Here is a 21651-nt window from a genome sequence, read left to right as displayed (position 1 = left end):
ATAGACATCAATTATTTTGGGCACTAATGTAAATCTTGTGTATTTGGATGGTTGTATTATCTCAACTAGATGTACTAAAACTCTCTCGTTGAATTAATTAAATCTTCTTCTCTACTGATAAAAAAAGCAATCTCCATGTGTGGTTTGGCAAATTCATTGAGGTAGTAAAGAATTTTGGGATGAAATAGTGTAATGTTGATCATTTGGTGTTTAGTTATGAATCTACAGCAGGGAAGATCCTCTTAGTAGTGTATGTTAATGGCATAGTTATTAATTTTTTAGAAAATTTAACCAAGGTTTATTGAGAATAAGGGGGGGGGGGGGGGGGGGGAACCCCTGCAAGTTACAAGGGAGGAAGCTTGTCGCTATACAGATGCTCCAAATACACACCAAATTTAGCTAGGCCATCTGCAGTATGATTGTATTCCCTAGGAATCTAAACTAAGTTAACATTCAATCCATCCAAAGAATCCCAAGCTTCAGTCAGATAGTGATAAAGTCTCCAAGGGTCCCCTTTTTTGTCTCTTAACCATTTTATTGTATTTGCTGAATCACCTGCAATGATCAAATTCTGAATACCCAAATTCTTAATTATCCTGATTCCGGTGAGAGCAGCCATCACTAAAAGTCCAGCAGATATTGCCCCTTCTATCCCTTACTGTACCACCAATACCTGCAAATCCCGGATTGCCTAAGGCACAACCGTCAAAATTAAGGGTTATCACACCTTCACTGATGGAAACGGGATGCCTCAAGGGAGTTTACTGAGGATGAGGCAGAAACAGAAAGGGGTGAATATTTCTGATAATATCATTGACTGAAAGTCCTCTAAATAGATCTGAATTCACCGACCAAAGGATGCAAAGATAGGTAATATCTGAGATTAACTCCTCCAAGGTTCTGCTTTTATTGTCAAAGATACGGGTGTTTCTTTCATTCCAAACGCCCCACATTACTGCATGAGGCACTGATTGCCAAAAGACTTACCCCTTTTGCTAAGCCCTATTCCTTGCCATTGATTCAAGTTGTCCATAATGTGTTTTGGAAAAGCCCAGCTGTACCCTGCCATATTCAAGAAATGGGATCATATCCTTTGAGTGAAGCTGCAATGAAGAAGGATGCCATCTGCAGATTCACCCTCGCTGAGACATAAAATACAAACATGAGGAGAAATGGAGCGTCTTCCCAAAAGCTTTTTCTAAAGGAGATCACAAGTATTAACTTTCTGGAGACAGGCTTCCCATACAAAGAAGCAAATTCTTGAGGGGATGTGGCTGCACCAAATTTTCTTGTAAGGAAAAGAGGGATGCTGATCTTCAGAAGTCAAAGCCCTGAACATAGACTTAGAAGGGAATTCGCCATTTGGGTGAAGGGTCCATATTCGGGTGTCAGAATGAGAGGGGGATATATAGGCAGCTTTGAGGGTTTGGATTAAAGCTATTAAATCAGAAATCTCCAAGTCCCTTAGGGGTCTTCTGAGGTGGAGGTTTAAAGAATTTTCAGCGGACTGGTTTGGGAGGCAATCAGAAATAGAGGCTTCTTGGACAAGGGTGAGGTTAAACAGCCTAGGGAAAGAGGCATCCAGGGTAGATTCCCCCACCAAAGATCTTTTCAGAATTTAATTTTAGAACCATTTCCCACTTTATACCTTATAAAAGGAAAGAAAGAAGTATGAATGGAACATATACCTTTCTAAGGATTGATGGCCTTTATCCTGTTCAAATGGAGATTGCTATCCCACCCGCTTGTATTTCGTCCGTATTTACTTGAGATGACAGCAGTCCTAAGAGCATTAGGTTCTTTCGGAAATCTCCAGAGCCATTTGCCTAGAAGAGAGGAATTTTTCTCTTTAAGCTGTCCAATACCCAAACCCGCCTTCCTCTTTTGGTCTGCATACTTGTTTCCAGCTGACTAAATGGTTTTTCTTATCTCCACTACCTTCCCAAAGAAAATTCCTTTGAAGCTTCTCAATCTGATTTCTGACTTTGGTCGGAATCTGGAAGACAGAGAGAAAGTAGACCGGCAGATTTGATAAGGAGGCCTTTAAGAGAGTAAGCCTACCCCCTATTGGAGAGAGAACACTTTTTCCAAGTCGATAGTTTCTTCTCACATTTCTCCAACACAAGACTCCAAAAGTTAAGGGATTTTGGATTCCCTCCAAGAGGCATCCCAAGGTAGGTAATGGGGAGATTCTCCACTTTGCACCCCAATAACGCTTTGAAATTTTCTAGAAGATCCACTTCCACTGAGTTGATAGCCACAATACTGCTTTTGCAGAAATTAACTCTCATACCAGTGAGAATATCAAAACATTCAATTACCATTTTAGTGTTTGTGATGTTGGTTATAAAGGCATCTAAGAATAGGATTATGCCGTCAGCGAACTGTAAGTGAGAGATGTGAAGTTTATCCCTACCCACTTCAAAACCTTTCACCAATTTGAAAAGAATTGACTTGTCAAAGAGAGAATTAAATATATCCATCACCAAAGTGAAAAGTAAAGGGGAAAGAGGGCAACCTTGTCTTAGACCCCTGCTTGCCTTGAAATAACCTTTCGCTTCACCATTTATCAATACTGAAAACCATGGAGAGCCAATACAACCTTTAATCCACCTGATCCAGTTTCTCCCAAAACCTCTTAGCCTTAAGCAATCAAGAATGCAGTCTCAATCCACTTTGTCGTACGCCTTCTCAAGATCAAGTTTCACAAAGACCCCCGGGATCCCAGAGGATTTTCTGTCTTCTACACACTCATTGGCAATAAGAATGCTGTCAACGACTTGTCTTCCTTTAACAAAAGCGAACTGATTTGGGGAAATTAGATCTTCAAGGACTTCTTTTAGCCTGTTGGCCAGAACCTTTGCCAAAATTTTGTATATACTCCCCCTTTCTTAGGTATGAGGCAGAGAAAGGTAGAGTTAAGGCCCTTGTTAACAATGGCAGATGAATGGAAGTCCCTGAAAAACTCCATGAGATCTGACTTTACAATTTCCCAACATTTTTGGAAGAAAATGATAGGGAAGCCACCAGGCCCTGGAGCCCTATCACCGTCCATGCTGAAAATAGTCTTCTTGACTTCTTTCCAACCAATCCCCCTTTCAACTGAAAGGGTAGTGCCATCCCAATTAAATATTGTGAATTGATTTTCACTATCCTTGGAGTAAAGGTTTTTAAAGAAAGAAGGAAAGCTTCAAAAATTTCCTCAGGATTCTCCACTTCTCTCTGATTAAAATTGAGCTTAGAAATAAAAATCTTCCTACTTCTTCCCAAGGCATAGGTGTGAAAAAATCTGGAATTATTGTCCCCTTCTTTCAACCATCTCACTCTTGATCTTTGTCTCCAATAGATCTCTTCCCTTCTAACTAGTTGCTCCCATTCCTTTCTTAATTCTGCTTTTTTATTTCTGTTTAAGGCATCGAGGGTCCCATTTTGCTCTCTGTTGTCCAAGTCCCCTAATTCCGAAAGTACTCTTTTTTTCTCTTCTTCAACAGCTTTAAATTCTTCTCTTCCCCAAGCTTTAAGATTTTTCTTCAAAGCTTTTAGTTTCTTAAGAAGTCTGAATCCAGCCCAACCCTCTACTTTGCAGTCTTCCCACCATGTTGCAACCTTTTTACTGAAATCTTTGTGTTGTAGCCAGAATTTTTCCAATCTGAATGGGGTCTTTCTTTTAATTATTCTTTCGGTGTTCAGAAATATGGGCCAGTGGTCTGAGGTACATCTTGGACGAAGTTCTTGACGCAGATTTGGAAATCCTGAGATAATAAAAATTTGTCAAGTCTGCAGCTTATGGCATTTTCCTGCATGTTTGACCAGGTAAAAAGACCATTGGTAAGAGGGAGATCACATAGATTGTGTCTGTCAATAAAATTAGAGAAATTTCTCATGCTTCTGGTTGGGGTTCTACCATAAGAATGTTCTGAACTGAACCTGGTGACATTGAAATCACCCACTAAACACCATGGCATGTCCTCCTCATGCAAGGACTCCAACTCAGCCCAAAACCTCACTCTATCAGAAGGAGAGTTAGGCCCATACACACCAGTGAGGATCCAGCTGAAGTCATCTTTAATATTAGTGAACAGAACCGAGATTGAGAAGTCACCTCTATCGATCTCCAAGCCTGAAAATTCATCTTCCTTCCATGCTAGAATGATACCTCCAGCGGACCCCACAGCTGGAACAGCAGTCAATTTTCTACCCCTTATTCCCCATATGACTTTCATAAATTTTCTATCAATGACTTATTTTTTTTATTCCTGAAGGACAATTATATCTGGATTTTCTCTCTTCAATGTTTCTTTCACTAAGCTTCTTTTGAGCTGACCTCCCAAACCCCTAACATTCCAACTTAGTATCTTCATTGAGTCACTTTGACAGATTTCCCCTTATTCATCCTATTTCCTTTTGAGATGTGATCCCTTATGCCCCAGTGAAGCCTTTTTAGTTCTTTTTTAGGACCCTTTTTTCTGCTCTTTTCCTGGGCCTTTCCAGATTTAGTCACCTCTTTATTAAGGATTCTCTCCTTTTCATCTTCTCTGTCTTTTCTCACAATTCCCAAAGTTCCAGCTATATTGTTCATTCCCAAACTCTCTGTCTCCTTGCCACTGCTTGGTGGAACAATTCTCTGAATTGGAACGATCTGCATTGGGTGGGATGGCAACTCATTTGAACCTGAAAGAGTGGAAGGGGAAAAAAGACAGTGAGATGTAGAAGCAGAGCAAGAAAAAGGAGGCTGAAGAGAAGACAGAACTGAATGGGGGGTGGGGGAACTCCCTGAGTGCAATTTATGGTTTTGGTCAAGAAAGGAGGGTGACAAATCTCTCCCTTGTCTGCGAACAGGGGGGTCTGATTCTGAAGACATTTCGTAGCTTGGATCAATTAACTGGATTTGTTCGAGAATCTCCACACATCCCCAACTCCCTTTGTCTGCAAACAGGTCTTTAACTCTTTTAAGAGCGAACTCACGAGGGTCTAGATCTACTTCAGTAGCATACGAGTTGAGGTCGTCCTTTGTGTCTTCTTCTTCACTGGCGGATGGCATGCCAGAGCTCACGGACGGAGTTGGAGCCATGAAAACTTTACCCAGATGTCGACCTGAACTGGGAGGAGTTTCGGGAACCGCCTGACTGAAAGTGGGGGTTGCTGGTGGGCTTAAGGTGCTAGATGGGCAGGAAGACTTATGTGGGCCTTGGGTTTGAGAAGAGCGGCCCAAGTTTTCAAACCGGCTGGGGGTTGGGACAATATTGGCAATCCTGGAATTAGGGGGGCTTTTGAGATTTGAGACTTTTTAATAAGGGGTTGCGCCTGTCCAACTTCTTCACGTTTTTTGAGCTCCACTACGCCTTTAGATTTGGAGGAGGAGAGCTCCTGTGCAGAGTCACGAGGAGCCACCCCGACTTTCCGACTTCTCTGTGCATGCCTCTACTGCGACCAGATCTCTGAGCGACAAAGGTGGAAGTGCCACGTGGAGGAGAGACCTTTGAGTGAGTTGACTCAGAGAGACCGGAAGGTGACTCGTTCGTCTTCTCCACCTCCACAGAGATGTAGAACCAGACATTTCTATCCAGAACTGGGATTGAACGAGGGATGGCATGAATACCACAGTTTTTCACTCTGATTTTGGCAAAACTTAACTCAGAGAAATTCAAAGATCGAGGATCTATGTCTTCAAGACCTCCGCAGGTGTCTCCTATCAGAGAAAAGATTTCCTTCGTCCAGAGATGGAATGGAAGCCCTCTTAACTCAAGCCAACCGTTGAATCTCAACTGATCAAGGACTGCATTAATCTTTGGCCACCAGTGTTCAATTTGAACCCAGTCACTAAAAACGAAGATTGCTTTGAGCTTGGTCCAAGAGATAATCAAGTCTTCCGAAGGGGCAAAGCCAACTGCTTTGTTTTGTTCAAAAGGGCGCAGTTTCAACAAGGATTCGGAATGCAAATTTGTAGACAGTCCGGTTTCAACTTCATCCCAACTTAACGCAGGTGTTTTCGTACAAACGAAAGCCAAACTCCAGTTTCCAAATGGCTTTCCCTAATGTGCAATCGAAAGAAACACAAACCCTCCGGATTTTATGATTTTCCTTTTGACTTGGAGCGATGGAAAGGCTTCTTGCGTGAGATTAGTATGGCGGGGTTTCACTCTAGGCGGAACAGCCCAGTCCAAAAATTGGATGAAGGAGCTCCAGCCACTGATTTTTCCCATCTACTCAGACGGATGAATCCACCCCAGGTATTTGATTTAAGTTGTAAACATAGGACTCTTCCCTTGAACGCTCTCTTACAGTCTGCTAAATGTCTACGTTCAATTTCCAGAGCTTCCTAGATGTAGGATCTAGTCCATAGAATGTCCTCACGAGACAAAACTATCTATGTCCAAGCTCCCTTGCCCCTTTCCGCTAGTACAAAATCATATTTTTTATTAAAGCTTTGTTTAATTTCAAAGGATTTTGATCCGACATTCAAAAATCCTCGTTCCATGATGCTTATCTTGAGAAAGACTTACAAAGGTTTCTTTTCTTTGTAAGAGATTTTGATCTGACATTCAAAAATCACCGTTCCATGATGCTTCAGCACCTTGACGACATGGCACCTAAAATCTAAAAGCATGATATAAAAGTACTCCAACTATCCCAAGATCATCACAAGGCATTTGAACCTGGTTCTAACTACAGGAAAAATGGTATAACACCCCAAGTTAAAATTTCTTTAAGGTGAGGAACAAAATTATGCATGTTTCCTAGAAATGACACTGCTACCAAACTGTCTTTAACATTTCCAGAAACAAGAGAAGGATATCATGTGGCTTTGGAAGGAAAGTGATGAATGCAAACTTCAACTTCTCCAAAGCATTACTCTTCATAAAAGTAAAGATTTCAAACAACCTTTCCTTGACTATTAGTTGTCAGCTGGTGGGAGGATACATGCCTTGTTTAGTTATTAATGGCAATGATGTTGAGGGGATTGAAAGGTTCAAACTATTTTTATAGAAGCATTTTTCAAACCAAAAATCTTGGTAAAATGAAGTGTTTTTTGGGTATTGAAGTCACAAGGTCAAGACATGGTATTAACTAATGTCAAAGAAAGTATGTCCTAGATTTACTTGAAAAGACAGGATTATTAGGTGCAAAACCAGTTGAATCTTCTACAGAACCAAATGTAAATTGGGGAGTTATTTTATGATCCAAGAAAGTATAAAAAGTTAGTTGGCAAACTAAATTATTTGACAAAATGGCCAAATATCACCTTTGCAGTCAATGTGATTTGTCAATTTATGCAGAATCCTCAGGTTCCTCACTAGAAATTTTTTTATCAATGGTACCTCACTAGAATGCTACCATTAGAATTGTATGATATTTGAAAAGGGCTCCAAGACTTGGATTATTATATAAGTAAGGTCGGAAACTTGAAATTAAAGGCTATATGGGTACAGATTGGGCTGGATCAGTTTCTAACAAAAGAGTAAAAAAGCAAACTATGGTTGCAAGGAGTAGTGTTGAGGCAGAGTATAGAGCCATGGTACACACCACATGTGAGCTTATGTGACTGAAACACCTACTTCAAGAAGTTGGATTCATTATGGCAATTGACAAATCCTATGAAGTTACATTGTGACAACCAAGCAGCAGTCCAAATCTCATCTAATCTTGTCTTCCATGAGAGGACCAATGATATAGAGGATGGTTATCAGTTTATCACTTCATGAGAAAAATAGTATTTAGTGGAGAGATCAGCACATTTCATGTTAGTTAAGAGAAGCAGTGGGCAGATTTGTTTACAAAGAGCTTGAACCAGAAAAAGGTTAAATACATAAGTAGCAAGCTGGAACTATAGTGTTAACAAACACCTAAACAGGGGTGTTTTAGTCATTACATTATATTTTAGTATGCTACAACTCTATGTAAATGGACAATCCTCTCCTATCTTAAGTTGTTTGGTTCATATTTAATTAGGGGTATAGAGGTCATCATAATCAGCTTTGGAAAACTTCAAATAATAGTCAACTAGGGAGATGGGCATTCTATTCGGTTCGCCCCTCCAGTCTTCTCTTATTCTTTCTCTACTTCTCTCCTTCTCTCTTGCTTTCTTTTCCTCCTCTTTGTTTATTCAACCGCAGGTGTTATATCGGATCTGATCTCACTTTATTTCTTTTAGAAAAGGAAAAAAAAAAAAAAGAAGAAAGGTTTTATCTTTAACAGGTGACAAACAATGGATTGATATAGACCTGCTTCCAAGTGCCTCATGGGGGGACACCTGACAGTTATTAGCATAAATTTAATGTATCTAACGCATTACAGTGCAGACTGCAGAACCATGTGTTAACAGATGAAGTTGCCGAACTGAAAAGTGTGTTGCTTCATCCTTTAGTGGATAAAATAATAACTCAACTAAAACCCACCCCAAGTATATGGGCTTGGCTACCTATCAAAAGAAAACTATATGGGATTTGTCTATATGAGTCTTGTTCCAGCGTTCTTCTCTGTACAGTGCCATATCTATAGTGGATAAAATAATTAAATAATAAAATATTCAAGGTATAGTAGTCAACCCAACTTCAGCTTCAGCCATGAAGGAGACCTCACAACCTTTTAAATTACTAACTAAAAGACAAAGCAATAAGTTATTGAGCTCAGCCAATTCAGTTGTTATCAAATGGCCCCTAAATATAAGTTAGAAGGGAAATCTCAAGAAAAGTATTCTCCCCATAGTAGAAATCACTAATTGCAGATTTAGTCGAGTTTCTTGTGAGAGGAAAGAGGGGAAAGATGAAGATTTCAACAATAGAGAAGAAAGGAAAAGAAGAAAAGAGTAGGAAGTCAACCAGGATTGTAAAATTAACCCCAGCCGCCTACCTCTCATTATATTCATACTTAACTTAAAGGATGATATATTACAAGGATGCCCTTAGTAGGGCGGCTACTAATATAGCTGAACAGTCACAACTTAAAAATAAAACATAAACTAATGGGCCTAAAGCCCAACAACTTCCTAACTAAATAAAAAACAAATCGGACCAACTCAACACTCCCCCTCAAGTTGGGAATAAATGTCACACATCCCCAACTTGCGTAGATCATGCTCCAGCTTGTTCTTTGCAACACCTTTTGTGAGAACATCAGCGAGCTGTAGATCAGAAGCAATGTATGGAAGACAAACTTCTCCAGAAGTTACCCTTTCTCTGGTAAAATGTCTATCCACTTCAATGTGCTTAGTTCGGTCATGTTGGACTAGGTTATGAGCAATGTTAATTGCTGCCTGATTATCACAGTATAGCATCATAGGTTCTTCTGCCTGTACACCAATTTCTTCTAACAGGGAACGGATCCAAAGAAGTTTTGAAATTCCATGTGCCATGGCCCTGTATTCAGATTCAGCACTTGATCTTGCCACCACTGTTTGTTTCTTACTCTTCCATGAGACAAGGTTACCCCCAACAAGGGTGCACACTCCTGAAGTTGATTTCCTGTCATCAAGGCATCCTGCCCAATTTGCATCTGTATAAACCTCTAGTTTCAACTGTCCATGATCAGTAAACAATATGCCTCTGCCCGAGTGTCCCTTCAGATAAGCAAGAATCTTGTCAACTGCATCTCAATGCTGGACTCGTGGAGCATGCATGTATTGACTTACTACACTTACTACATAGGAAATGTCTAGTCTTGTCATACACAAGTATAGTAGCCGACCCACAAGTCTCTGATATCTCCCAATGTCCTTTACTGGTTCACCTTCTGATGCATTAATTTTATGGTTCTGATCAATAGGGGTGTTGATTGCCTTTATTCCAAGCTTCCCTATCTCTTGAAGAAGATCCAAGACATACTTCATTTGAGAGATAAAAATTCCATGTTTTGATCTTGCAACTTCAATGCCTAAGAAGTATCTCAGTTCTCCAAGATCCTTAATTTCAAATTCTTTATGTAGGTTCCTTTTCGGACCATCAATCTCACTCAGATCATTCCCAATGACAACAATATCATACACAGACAATTAGGACTGACACCAAAGATCCCCTTCGCTTCACAAACAAGGTGTGATCGGATTGAGTCTGAGTGTGGCCAAAAGCAATCAAGGCCTTTCTGAATCTGTCAAACCATGCTCTGGGAGAATGTTTCAAGCCATAAAGTGACTTCTTAAGCCTGCATACATTTCCCTTTTCAATATCATTGTAAAAGCCAGTAGAAAGATTCATATACACTTCTTCTTGCAGATCCCCATTTAGGAAAGCATTCTTCACATCAAGTTGAAACAAGGGCCAAGAGTATGAGGCAGCAAGAGAAAGAAGTATCCGAACGGAGGCCATCTTTGCAACTGGTGCAAAGGTCTCTAAGTAATCAATGCCATAGGTCTGTGTGTACCCTTTTGCAACAAGTCTTGCCTTGTACCTTTCTATACTTCCATATGCCTTATATTTTACTGTGTAAACCCATCTGCATCCAACTGTCTCCTTGCCTTCTGGTAGATCCACAATGTCCCATGTCTGATTCTTAATAAAAGTTGTCATCTCTTCCAGCATAGTTGTCTTCCACTCAGGTTTGGAGAGAGCCTCACTAACACCCTTGGGTATAGACATTGAATCAAGAGAGGAAAGAAAAGCATGGTAGAAAGGAGAAAGTCCATTGTAGGATAAGTACTGTGAAATACAATGAGCAGTACACTTTTTCTTCTCTTTTCTGAGAGCAATAGGAAGATCAAGGTTATCTGTAACAGTGTTGGTAGAATCAATGAGAACTGAAACAGTAACGGGACCAAGAGGAATACCTGAATCCATGTCAGCCGAATCTGGAGTCTCCAAAGAATCGACAAGAAGTGATGTGAGTTCTGTTGTAGTGGAATCAACCTCCTTGTGAAGTCTCTGCTGTAAGTAATGCTAAGAAGCAGAACGCAAAGGAGGTGGCAAGGTAGGTGACACAGGGTGGTGGTCAAGCACAGGAATAGACACAGGGACTGGAACTGGGAGAGGAATAGACTGCAGACTCACTTCCCCAAAACACTCCCCCTGAGAAGAAGTACGTGGATTCAAAAAAGGTGGCATCCATGGTAACATACCAGCTCCCAAAGACTTGATCATAGCACCAGTACCATTTCTGATTTTCTACATATCCAAGGAAGACACACTTCTTTGCCTTGGGGTCAAGTTTCGAGCGGTGAGGACCAAGGATATGTGCAAAGCAGACACACCCTGAGAGGAATATGAAACATCTCCCCCTGAGGAAAAAGGAGACTGAATGGGGTGTTGAATCCAAGTATACGAGAGGGCACCCTGTTAATCAGATATACTATTGTGAGAACTGCATCACCCCAAAACCGATCTAGATCTACAGATGTGATCATCATGCTTCTTGCAATCTCAACAATGTGTCTGTTCTTCCTTTTTCCAACACCATTCTATTGTGGACTGTAGGGACAACTGCTCTGATGAACAACACCATATTCTAACAGATGAGGCAAGGTGTCTTTCAAAATATTCCCTGGCATTGTCGGATCTGAACACCTTTATTCTTGTTCCAAACTGTGTTAGTACCATCTGATGAAATTGCCTCACCAAGGATGGTACTTCATCGCGGGATCTCATCAAGTAAATCCAAGAGTATCGTGAGAAATCATCCACAAATAAGAGAAAATATCGATAGCCTCCCATATAAGGAACATGGTAAGGGCCACACACATCCGAATGAATAACATCAAAAAAAGAAGAACACCCTTTATTACTAGGTTTAAATGAATGTCTACAATGCTTTCCAAGTTGACAACCTTCACACTCCAGACTTGACAAACTAACAGACTCAAAAAGTTTTGGAAACAAAAAACTCAAAGAAGAAAAAGGTAAATGGACCAAACGATTATGCCAAAGCATAATTTGACCCACAGACCCTGACTCACTATCTCTGTTAACATCATGACTCTGATGAGGACATACATCCAGGAGCTAGATTCCACTCACTTCACGACCACTCCCAATCGTCCTCTTTGAATCCAAATCCTGCAAAATACAATGACCATGAGAAAAAATTACTAAACAGTTCAGGTTCTTAGTCAAACTACTAACAGATAACAAATTAGTGCTCAATCTAGGAACATGGAGGACAGAGGGTAGAGAAATAGAATCACTAATCTTGACAGATCCCTTCCCAGCAATAGGAACATGGGATCCATCAGCTGTGGAGACCCTATCTCTGCCAGAACAGAGCTGGTAAGTTGAAAAAATAGTAGAGCTCTATGTCATGTGCTCTGAGGCTCCATAATCTATAATCCAAGGAGGTCCCTCCTTACTTGAAGTAGAAACATAATTTGCAGTGACATGTGAACTACCTGTGTGAGCAAAGGAAGTAGAGTGGACTCCACCAGTGCCACCTGTACCTTGCTGTCCACTTGCGGCTAAATTGGAACTGGTTGTACCCCGCTGATTCAATAGTAGCCCATACCTCTCTCAAGTTCGGCCTTTACTGCAGCAGCTGCAACTGACTCCAAAACAGTTGTAGTAGGAGGGGTCGGAATGTCACCAGTAACTGCCATGTGTGAATTTCCCTTCTTATTTTTCAATCTAGTCGGCACAATATGTGGGTGAAGCTTCCAACAAGTATCTCTTGTGTGTTTAGGCTTCTTACAGTAGTCACAGATCAAATCTCTTTTATCTTCCCTCTTGATTTCACTGCCACCCCGATCTCCACTTTGTTTAGATTTCACAACACTTACATCTCTCCTGCACTCCTCCCCTAACACAAAGGCATATGCCTGGGAGAGAATAACACTGTCCCTGGAAAGGTGTTGTCGTGCAATATCATACTCAGGATTCAGGCCAACAAGGAATTCAAACACCCTATACTTCTTTAGATGTTTCTGATAGGTAGTTGCATCCTTAGTGGTTTCCCAAGCAAATGTCTCTAAATGGTCAATCTCTTGCCACAGGGTTTTAAGGGCTACAAAATAGGTTGCAACAGATCTATCTCCCTACCTTGTAGAAATAATTTTATTTCTCAACTGATAAGCCCTAGCAACATTCTCCCTCTGTGAATAGGTTTCTGCAACCCCATCCCATATTTCCTTAGTTGTATTTGCCCATAAAAAAATTTTACTTATATGGGGCAACATGGAATTACACAACCAAGTCATCACCATATAAATCTCCTGTACCCACCGGGAGTAGCTAGTTTCAGGTTTCACCTCTTCACCAGTGATATACCCTAATTTCCAATGAGCACCAATGGCCATCTTTGCAGATTGTGACCATTCTAAGTAATTTGCACCATCCAACCTAACTGTAGTAATGGTCCCAGCCCCGAAAGGGTCTCCAACACCTCCTCTCACTAGTCTCATTTCACTCCAGGGCTTATTTTCAACTCCATGGCCCTCCATGCTTCTCAAAAAATGTAAAGAAAATAACTAAAATTTGCAACAAGATCAAACAAAACACTTTTTGGAACCAACAATACCTTTCTGGTGTCCTAGACTTTCTTCCCACAAAAGATTCCTTTTATGTGGAACGGTAGAAGAGAGAGAAGAGGCAGCCACTCTCTCTAGAAGCCTCCAAATCAAGTAGGACTTGAATCGCCCCTTACAAAAAACTCCAAGGAACCCTAAAAAATTAGGGCGCCACTTCCTAGGTCAAAATTAAAGAGTCCAACAAAAACAGGACTCTTCCCTTTTCTCCAGTTTTTCCTGATTTTGATGAGAAACCCTAGACTAGCTACAGAGCACACAGATCCACCAAAAAAAATCCAAAAATTGGGCTTACCAGAGAGCTTCGATCAGCCTCTTAAATCACCATGCAGTCGGCCGATCTAGGGCTACATGAGAGAACAACTTCAAGGAACCTTCGGCCTACTTTGATATCAAGTAGAAATCACTAATTGCAGATTTAGTTGAGTTTCTTGTGAAAGGAAAGAGGGGAAAGATGAAGATTTCAGTAGTAGAGAAGAAAGGAGAAGAAGAAAAGAGTAGGAATTCAACCAGGATTGTAAAATTAACCCTAACCGCCTACCTCTCATTATATTTATATTTAACTTAAAGGATGAGATATTACAAGGATGCCCTTAATAGGGCGGCTACTAATATAGCTGAACAGTCACAACTTAAAAAAACACATAAGCTAATGGGGCCTAAAGCCCAACAACTTCCTAACTACATAAAAAACAAACCGGACCAACTCAACACCCATCATACCAGATTGTCAGAAGGACCATCATCTCGTTGGATAGCCATGGGAGCCAGGCATGATAAATTGGTATCAGCAATGACTGGTGTGACAGTGGCAACATCATTGCTGTTAAAGCGAACAGTAGGGTCATCTTGCCGAGGCCACATTGTTGTTGTCATCTCTGAAGTTGGAAAATGTGTGAAAGAAGGTGGTGCACTTACTTTAACCTGGTAGGAGACCCTGGGCCTTTGCCATGGAGGCTGGCAAACATGAACATCATAACAGTAAAATGGAAATGAACAAATCAGAATTTGATAAAATTACATACTGAGCTTTATAAATTAAATACTTCCAAGTAAGCCAATAGTCTATATGATCCATGATCAATGACATTTCAACAAAACTATCCAACCATATTGAAATTTATGACTCAAATACTTTGAAATGAGCCTAATTATACAAGTAGTAACAATCTAGAAAAAGTTTTTTTATGGTAAAACAGTTAGAAAAGTAACAATCCAGAAAAAGTATTTGAGAAACTTTAGAACAGTTTTAATATCACCTCCAAATCCCTAGTAAAACCTTTCAGAACTGATAATCAGGTAATGCACATGCATAAGACATATATTGCCAACTAATAACTATTAAGTTTCTGGTAAAATTTGATAAAAATTGCACCTGGTCTCTGGATGTTTCCTCCTTCCACTGATCCTGATATTTCTGGAATAACAGTAAGAGAATGCTCTGCAGCTCAAGGGGCAGGTCATGTGGAAATAGTTTCAAGATATCATTCCCAATGAAATTCTCATGTAAACATTTTCTGATAAGCGACCGGAGGCATGCCAAAACCTATAATCAGGTTCCATATGTTATGTCTTGGGGAGGAAAAAAAAGCTCTAGAGTATAGAGCTTAGGGAACTCCACTTCTCATAATAAAACAAATGAAACAAATTAATAATAAAAATAGTGGTAAACAAGATAAAAGAACCATTAGTCTTTGGGAAGAACCAGAAAATGATCAGTACATTCCAGATTGTATTAATGGAAGCTATGGAGCAAAGTGTTGGCAGTCAAGAAACAACATGTTCAAAAAATGAGTGTGGCAAAAATGTGAATGCTAAGATGGATGAGTGGAAAAACTAGAATGGATAGGATCAGGAATGACACCATTCATAGAAACCTAGAAGTAGATCCAATAAGTGATAAAATCAGAGAGTAGGCTAAGATGGATTAGTCGTGTGCATAGAAGACCACCAACAGCTCCACTTAGAAGAAGCGATTTGTTACAAGTGGAAGGGGCTAGAGGAGCTAAGGGGGTAGATCAAAAAGGACATGGGTAGAAATAGTACGAAATTATTTAAAAACTAAAATTTAACAATGGATATGGCTTTAAATAGAACGAAGTAGCAAAACAGGATTCATGTAGCCAACCCCATATAGTTGGGATAAGGCATGGATAATGATGATGATGATTTCCTTTTTTTCCCAAGGCGGCAACTTTGAGAAAAGGGGAAGGATTAATTATAGATAATGGTAAGGATGCTCATGGTTCGGTTGGGCCTATTTTCCAAACTGAACTGAAGCCGATCGGTTTAACCAGTTGATCAGTTCAGTTAACCACTAGTTCAGTTTACCGGTTTTGAAGTTTTCTATTTTTATAATATGTATTACAAATAAATATATAAATATATAATAAAAAATCTACAAATATATAATATTATATTATAAATAATAAATAATATATTATATATTATAAATATATTTATACATATAATGCATATATATTTAATTATAATATATAGACGATATAAATATATATAAAATATGTATACTATACATAGATATGTAACATATATAAATATATGTATTACCGGTCGGTTCGGTTAACCGTCAGTTTTTTATATTGGTTAACCGAAATCGTACCAGTACCTTTCGTTATATGGAGATATCGAACCAAAACCAAATCGATCAGTTCAATTAACCGGAATTTTCAGTTCAGTTCAGTTTTTTGGTTTTTCATGATCATCTAGATAAAGGCACAAGGAAGTTAAAGGCTAACCTCAATGGAGATAGACAATTTTGAATATCTGATTTTAACCATTCAATTTAAACTCATTAGCCTCTCTTTCAACATGGACAATTTTAGTATTAAGCGCTTCACAAGGTCCAAGATTATGTTGAAAGCAGGTAATTGATATGCATAGCCCTGATCCACAAACCATTACTCACATTTATGACCTATATATTACAAAGAGCTTCTAGACATGAGAAACAATTATGTAATCTCCTCATAAAATTCACAAAGAAGCAAATTATCCAAATGGACCTTTTTTTGGTAATCAATAAAAAAGAAAAAGCTTTATTAAAAATAAGAGAGATAAACACATAGGTGACAAGAAATCACACACCCCCCCCCCAAAAAAAAAGAAAAAAAGAAAAAAAAAACAAGGGCCAACAAAAAGACAACCCTTTGACCCTATAATTCAATTGCTGAAGCAACAGAAGTCACCAACCACCCCCCCCCCCAAAAAAAAAAAAAAAAATCAAAGTAACACCCTAATCCCCAACAAGACCCAAGCCCTTTAAAAGACCCCACCCCAATAGGGTCCTTACAATAGCAAGCCTCTCAAGACTCCTCTTCAGATTTTTCTTCAGGCAACAGAAATCTCTCCTCGAGGTCCTTAAACAGCTTCCTTGTCATTTCTTCCCCTCCCAACACAGCAACACCCAAAGTCCTAAAACCTTGTTTACGTGAACTGCAATTTCTACTACCTCGTCCACGTCCAATTTCTTTTCTTCCTTTCTAACTCTGTCCATCACCTCTCCCTCCTCTTCTTGCTCCTCATCAGAATTGTCTTCCCCTGAGCCCCCCCTCTTTTCCTCAGCTTTTTTCTCTTCATCCGTGTTGTTTTCCCCTAAACCATCCTTCTGTTTCCTTCCCTCTGCCTCTCTTTGGAAAGGTCTTTCTAATTGACCTGAATGGAGACATCCCACAACCTCTTTTTCAATCTCAAAGTTTGACTTATCATGAACACTACTTCCAGAAAAGCTCTTTTCTTTACTTTTGGCCTTTGAAACCCTTCTCTTATATGTCCTCTTGAATTTACTGCAAGGGCCATCCCCAAAAATTCCTTCAAACAATTAAAAACTTTTGTAACATGAACTAATTGTCCATTGTTTGGAATCTTAGCATTTCTCAAGCCAGCCTCTAATCTCAAAGGTTTAATGTTCCCTTCTACCCTATTCTTCTCTCTTTTCCTTCCTAAATCCACCCCTAACTTTCCAATAATAACCTGTGTGACAGTGGGGTGATTTGGCAACAGCCCTTGCTCCAGTAAAACTTTTCCTTCTTTCTTGTCTTCTGATTGCTGGCAACAGAGAACAAAACTGAGTCTTCACTGTTCAGAACTGAAGTCATTCTTGGCTCAGCAATTGAACTGTTGGTTTCCTGGTTTTCCTCCCCAACTCTGCCATCATCTTCCAGCCAAGGTTGCTCCTTTGGCTCTGTCCTGTTGTTCTGAGCTTCCTTCTGCATCACCCTTTCTAAAGACCTCCCAGAAAAAGAAAACAAAAAAGTGACTTTGAAACGCCAGAATCATGAATTTGCAATAAATTTGCACTTTGAGCTAACATCAAAGGTTTGAGATATAGCACTAAATGGAGTGGAATGATAGAGAAGGATTCATATAGCTGACCCAAAAGTTGAACTTTAGAGCTCTAATTTGAAGCCTCCCCCATTACTTGTTTCACTCCAATCTCACATTTTGATTTTTCTACCACCGGTTTCTTCCGGTTTCTCCTTATCATTTCTCAGAGAAGACTCCATGATGAAAAGCCAAAATATAGCAGTTTTAAAGACCCGGTCATTCCAAGTTGAGCTTTCTTATAAATAAAAGTTATCTCTAGTTGCAGCTTTAAATACCAGCCATTCAAAGTTGAGCATTATTTTTTTTTATGGGAAACAATAACTTCCATTAATTCTTTAAGATGACTTAGTACAAAGTTTAGCATTCTTATGAATAAAAGTTATCTTCGGTCCTTGCCAGCTTATTGCAAGTTGTAGCTAATGCTAATGGTAAGACTTTATGATTGCATAGGAAATTCCAACTTAATATTTCATGCAAAAATAGCAAAGCTATAATTAAGAGAAAAACATTCTAGTAGTAATGATTGGGCCTGCTACCCTTCACTGGCTACTTCTTTCTATCAATATAAACTGACTCAAACTGCTTCTGACCTGCATCTCTGGAAAATGTAAGATGAAGAATGGATGTATCTAACATAATAAATAATTTATATAATTGAAGCAAAGCAAGTAAAAAAGAAATGAAGTAATACAAACATAAAATACTTATGCATGCTTGATTTCTTCATGCTTATCGGCTTTAACCTATATAAAAATGCATATTGCAAACTATCAATCAAAAAAATGCATATTATGAACATAAATGAGGTTAAAGAAATATAGCAATCATTGCTTTGGGGACTGTCCAAGTGAACCTGACTCAACCAGGGTAAACACTATAGCCAATTGACCAATATGTTACACTTTTTTAGATTCTGAACTGCAAAAACAGTTAAGAGAAGGAAAAAACAATTGATGAAATTGAACTGCATTCCTTAACCCCTGGAGGTCAGATATCTTTTAAGTTCCTCTCCTTAATTAGTTAGGTCTAACCATGCCAAATCCAAACCTGCACCTAAACACACAATAGGTTTGACGAACACAGAAAATATAATCCTGCAGCATTATACGGTGGCAGTAAATATAGTTCAGTCTCGTTCCTAGCAAAGCTTCTGGTATCTACAGCATTATTCAGCATACCAAACCCTGCATTTATAACTCATGGTAGTCCAATGTTAACATAAAGCATACTTAGTGGTTCACTGATTCTAAATCCAGGTCCTCAAACCAATTTAAATACAAATTCTACAGAGTAGCCCAATCTTGTGCTCAGAATTCACAATAACGGCCTAACTACTATAGGAAGCATTTTATCTGTTCTTGTGATATTCATTATGCAACTTATGTCATACATCATAATGGGAAGCTCTCACACTAAAATCTCCCATTAGTCATCAATAGAGCAAAATATCATCCCAAACACTGTCTTCACCACTATTCATTAATAATGGCATGAATTGGATAAAGTTTAGTACTGGTGCTCTAATGAAGGTTTTGACTGAACCTACAGCTATGCTACAAGGATTTTAAAGAGGAAAAGCATAGAAGTGACAGAATTTCTCAAACAAACACAGGATGTATAATAACTCCCTCGCCACAAATATTTGAAGTTACAGTAGCCTCCCAAGCTAAACCATGATAGGAAAAAACATATAAAAATTTAAAAAAAAAAAAGTCTAAGAACTCACTCCTACCAGTCTTAAGCAAACTATTCAAAAGTTCTTTCTTATAGCCAAACTAACCGCACCAATTGAGCCATATCCTATGAGGAGAGGCCCTTAAATGGCTATTTAGTGCAAAAACTGAGTATATAGTCATGGAGTTTTAACCTCTGTTTCACTAGGATCGGTTTGCCTACCCTAATGCAATTTGAATTTCTCCACTATCATATTCATACTTCTAAAAGCAATCCAATAACCGAGGCTGTGAAATATCAAGAAAGTTTTCCATCAATTCAGGACACTGACAATAGCGAAAGGAATCGAACCTCATCTTCCTTTTGTAATCTTCCAAAAAGCTTCCCACTACATCTTCAAAACCAAAACCAATTGCAATGTGAATCGGACCCAGGCATGAATCAACAAGAACCCATCAACCAGAGTACAGAAATGGGACGGAGCCTGTACTAAGTCACACTAAGCAGTGCTTCATCTATAAGGAAACAACACAGAACTCAAGCCAACCACCATAAATAAAGCAAAAACAGAAACGGGTTCTCAAACAAAACGGTAGTGGCTCAAGACCCTTTACAGAATTACTGTCTTAGAAGAACACATGAAAAAAGAGGAAAAAAAAAAGGAATGAAATAGTGCTTATGCAGTAGGAAATGAGATTTTTTTTTCTTATTTACCGGATCGAGTTCTTCAGCTGATGGAAGGTTGAGAAGGGATTGGATATAAGACTTCTCTAGAGGTTTCAGACCGGTTTTCCTGGATTTCCATAAGCTTTCGAAGACGTGCGCAAGGGTTTCCTCAGAAGCTGCTGCCGATAGCTTGTGCAGTTGCAAAAAGAGAGTATCTTCCATGTTTTCCTCTGTGGCTGTGGGACGTTCTGCCGCTTTTTCGTTTTGAGTAATTTTTTAGTTGGGGATGTATATACCAAAAACAATTTTGTGCTGGGACTCGGGACCTTGGGTGAGGAGGACTGAGTGGCCGAGTGAGGGGGTGGACAAGGGAGGACTAGGAGAGTGGAATGCTCAAATTCATTGTATCTTTATGGGATGGACCCTTGGCTGGCAAATCAACCTCATTTTAATCCTTGTGGACCTCAAGCTAAACCAAGTCAATTAAAATGGGTTTAAGATTTTATTGACCCTCATGCTAGGAGATGGGATAGATCCAATCATTTTGAAGTAGAGGTAGCTCAGCAGATTTGTAAGTTAAAGCTCATAGGGTTGGGTGGTTGTGACAATTTGGATGCTAGACTCAGAGGGTAGATTATCTGTCAGATTAGTTTATGTAATGTTATTGCACACCAATTATCTTTTCAGTCTGTACATGAAAGGGTCCATGCAAGCATGCCAAGAAAAAAACATTGGAGAAGAGCTTAGAATCTTAATATCCCTCCTAAAATAAGAAATTTCATTTGGAAATGTTGTTTAGATGGCATTGTTGTGAATAAAAATCTTGTAAATTTTGGTACGAATATGAATGAGACTTGCTCAATTTGTGAATCTAAAGTTTAACTACTTTGTGTGCTGACAAGTTGATGAAGGAAGTGATGAGGGTGTTTCCACAAAAATCTAGTGTTTTAAAAACTGATTTGGAGGTTGAACCGTTTACACCTCTAAGTTGCAAGTCACCAGTTTGAGCATTTGGGTTGAATAATTTTGTGTACGTGTGTATTTTACCAATAAATAATTTATAATTATATCTTACATGTAAATATATGTATATAAGTATCATTTTATGTTTAACTTATATTTTTATTCTAATTCCTTTTATCACAAAAATGCTAACAATTGGGATTTGGGGGCAAAAAAGGGGGTTTTGGAAAGAATAGTGGGACCGGGGCCTTGGGCCACATAGATCTTAAAATTTTACCCCAAATTAATAGCATGTCTTGCCCTACAAACCTAACAACAAGCACACATCAATTCATAGGGTTACAATCGAACCAATCTCTAATCGAATAGTTTGAGTTCAAATCCGATTAGGATCAATTTGAGTTTGATTCTAATCGAGTTTGAACCACGAAGTAATCTCAATTAATTATTCGAACTCGAGCTTGACTCCATTAACAAAAATATACATACATACATACATATAATATATGCATACATGCATGCATGCATATATTAGAATATAATATATACATGCATACATATATTAT

General features: G+C 39.0%; 1 protein-coding gene across 3 annotated transcripts in view; it reads right to left on the bottom strand.

Moving 5' to 3' along the window:
- LOC148845740 (protein FAR1-RELATED SEQUENCE 3-like) overlaps positions 1–20663 on the bottom strand; it is a 46551-nt gene extending 25888 nt beyond the window's left edge. The window contains exons 1-3 of one of the 3 annotated variants that reach the window (XR_016102106.1): positions 20171–20538; positions 14814–14984; positions 14162–14395 (exon numbers count right to left, since the gene is read on the bottom strand). Coding sequence is in view for 1 of the 3 variants with exons in the window: in XM_088954105.1 (XP_088810231.1) it covers positions 14162–14395; positions 14814–14984; positions 20171–20344 (579 nt within the window). In the remaining 2 variants the exon portion in view is untranslated. Of the gene's footprint in view, positions 1–14161; positions 14396–14813; positions 14985–20170 lie in introns of all 3 variants that reach the window. The other 2 variants (XR_016102107.1, XM_088954105.1) reach the window with 2 other exon arrangements.
- Positions 20664–21651: the final 988 nt, after the last annotated feature.

The sequence above is a fragment of the Nelumbo lutea genome, chromosome 7 (assembly GCF_056320005.1).
Source record: "Nelumbo lutea isolate HS-2025 chromosome 7, American lotus-T2T, whole genome shotgun sequence".
Taxonomy (NCBI): domain Eukaryota; kingdom Viridiplantae; phylum Streptophyta; class Magnoliopsida; order Proteales; family Nelumbonaceae; genus Nelumbo; species Nelumbo lutea.
Note: the sequence above shows the minus strand (reverse complement) of the source record. Positions and strands in the feature narration are given on the sequence as shown.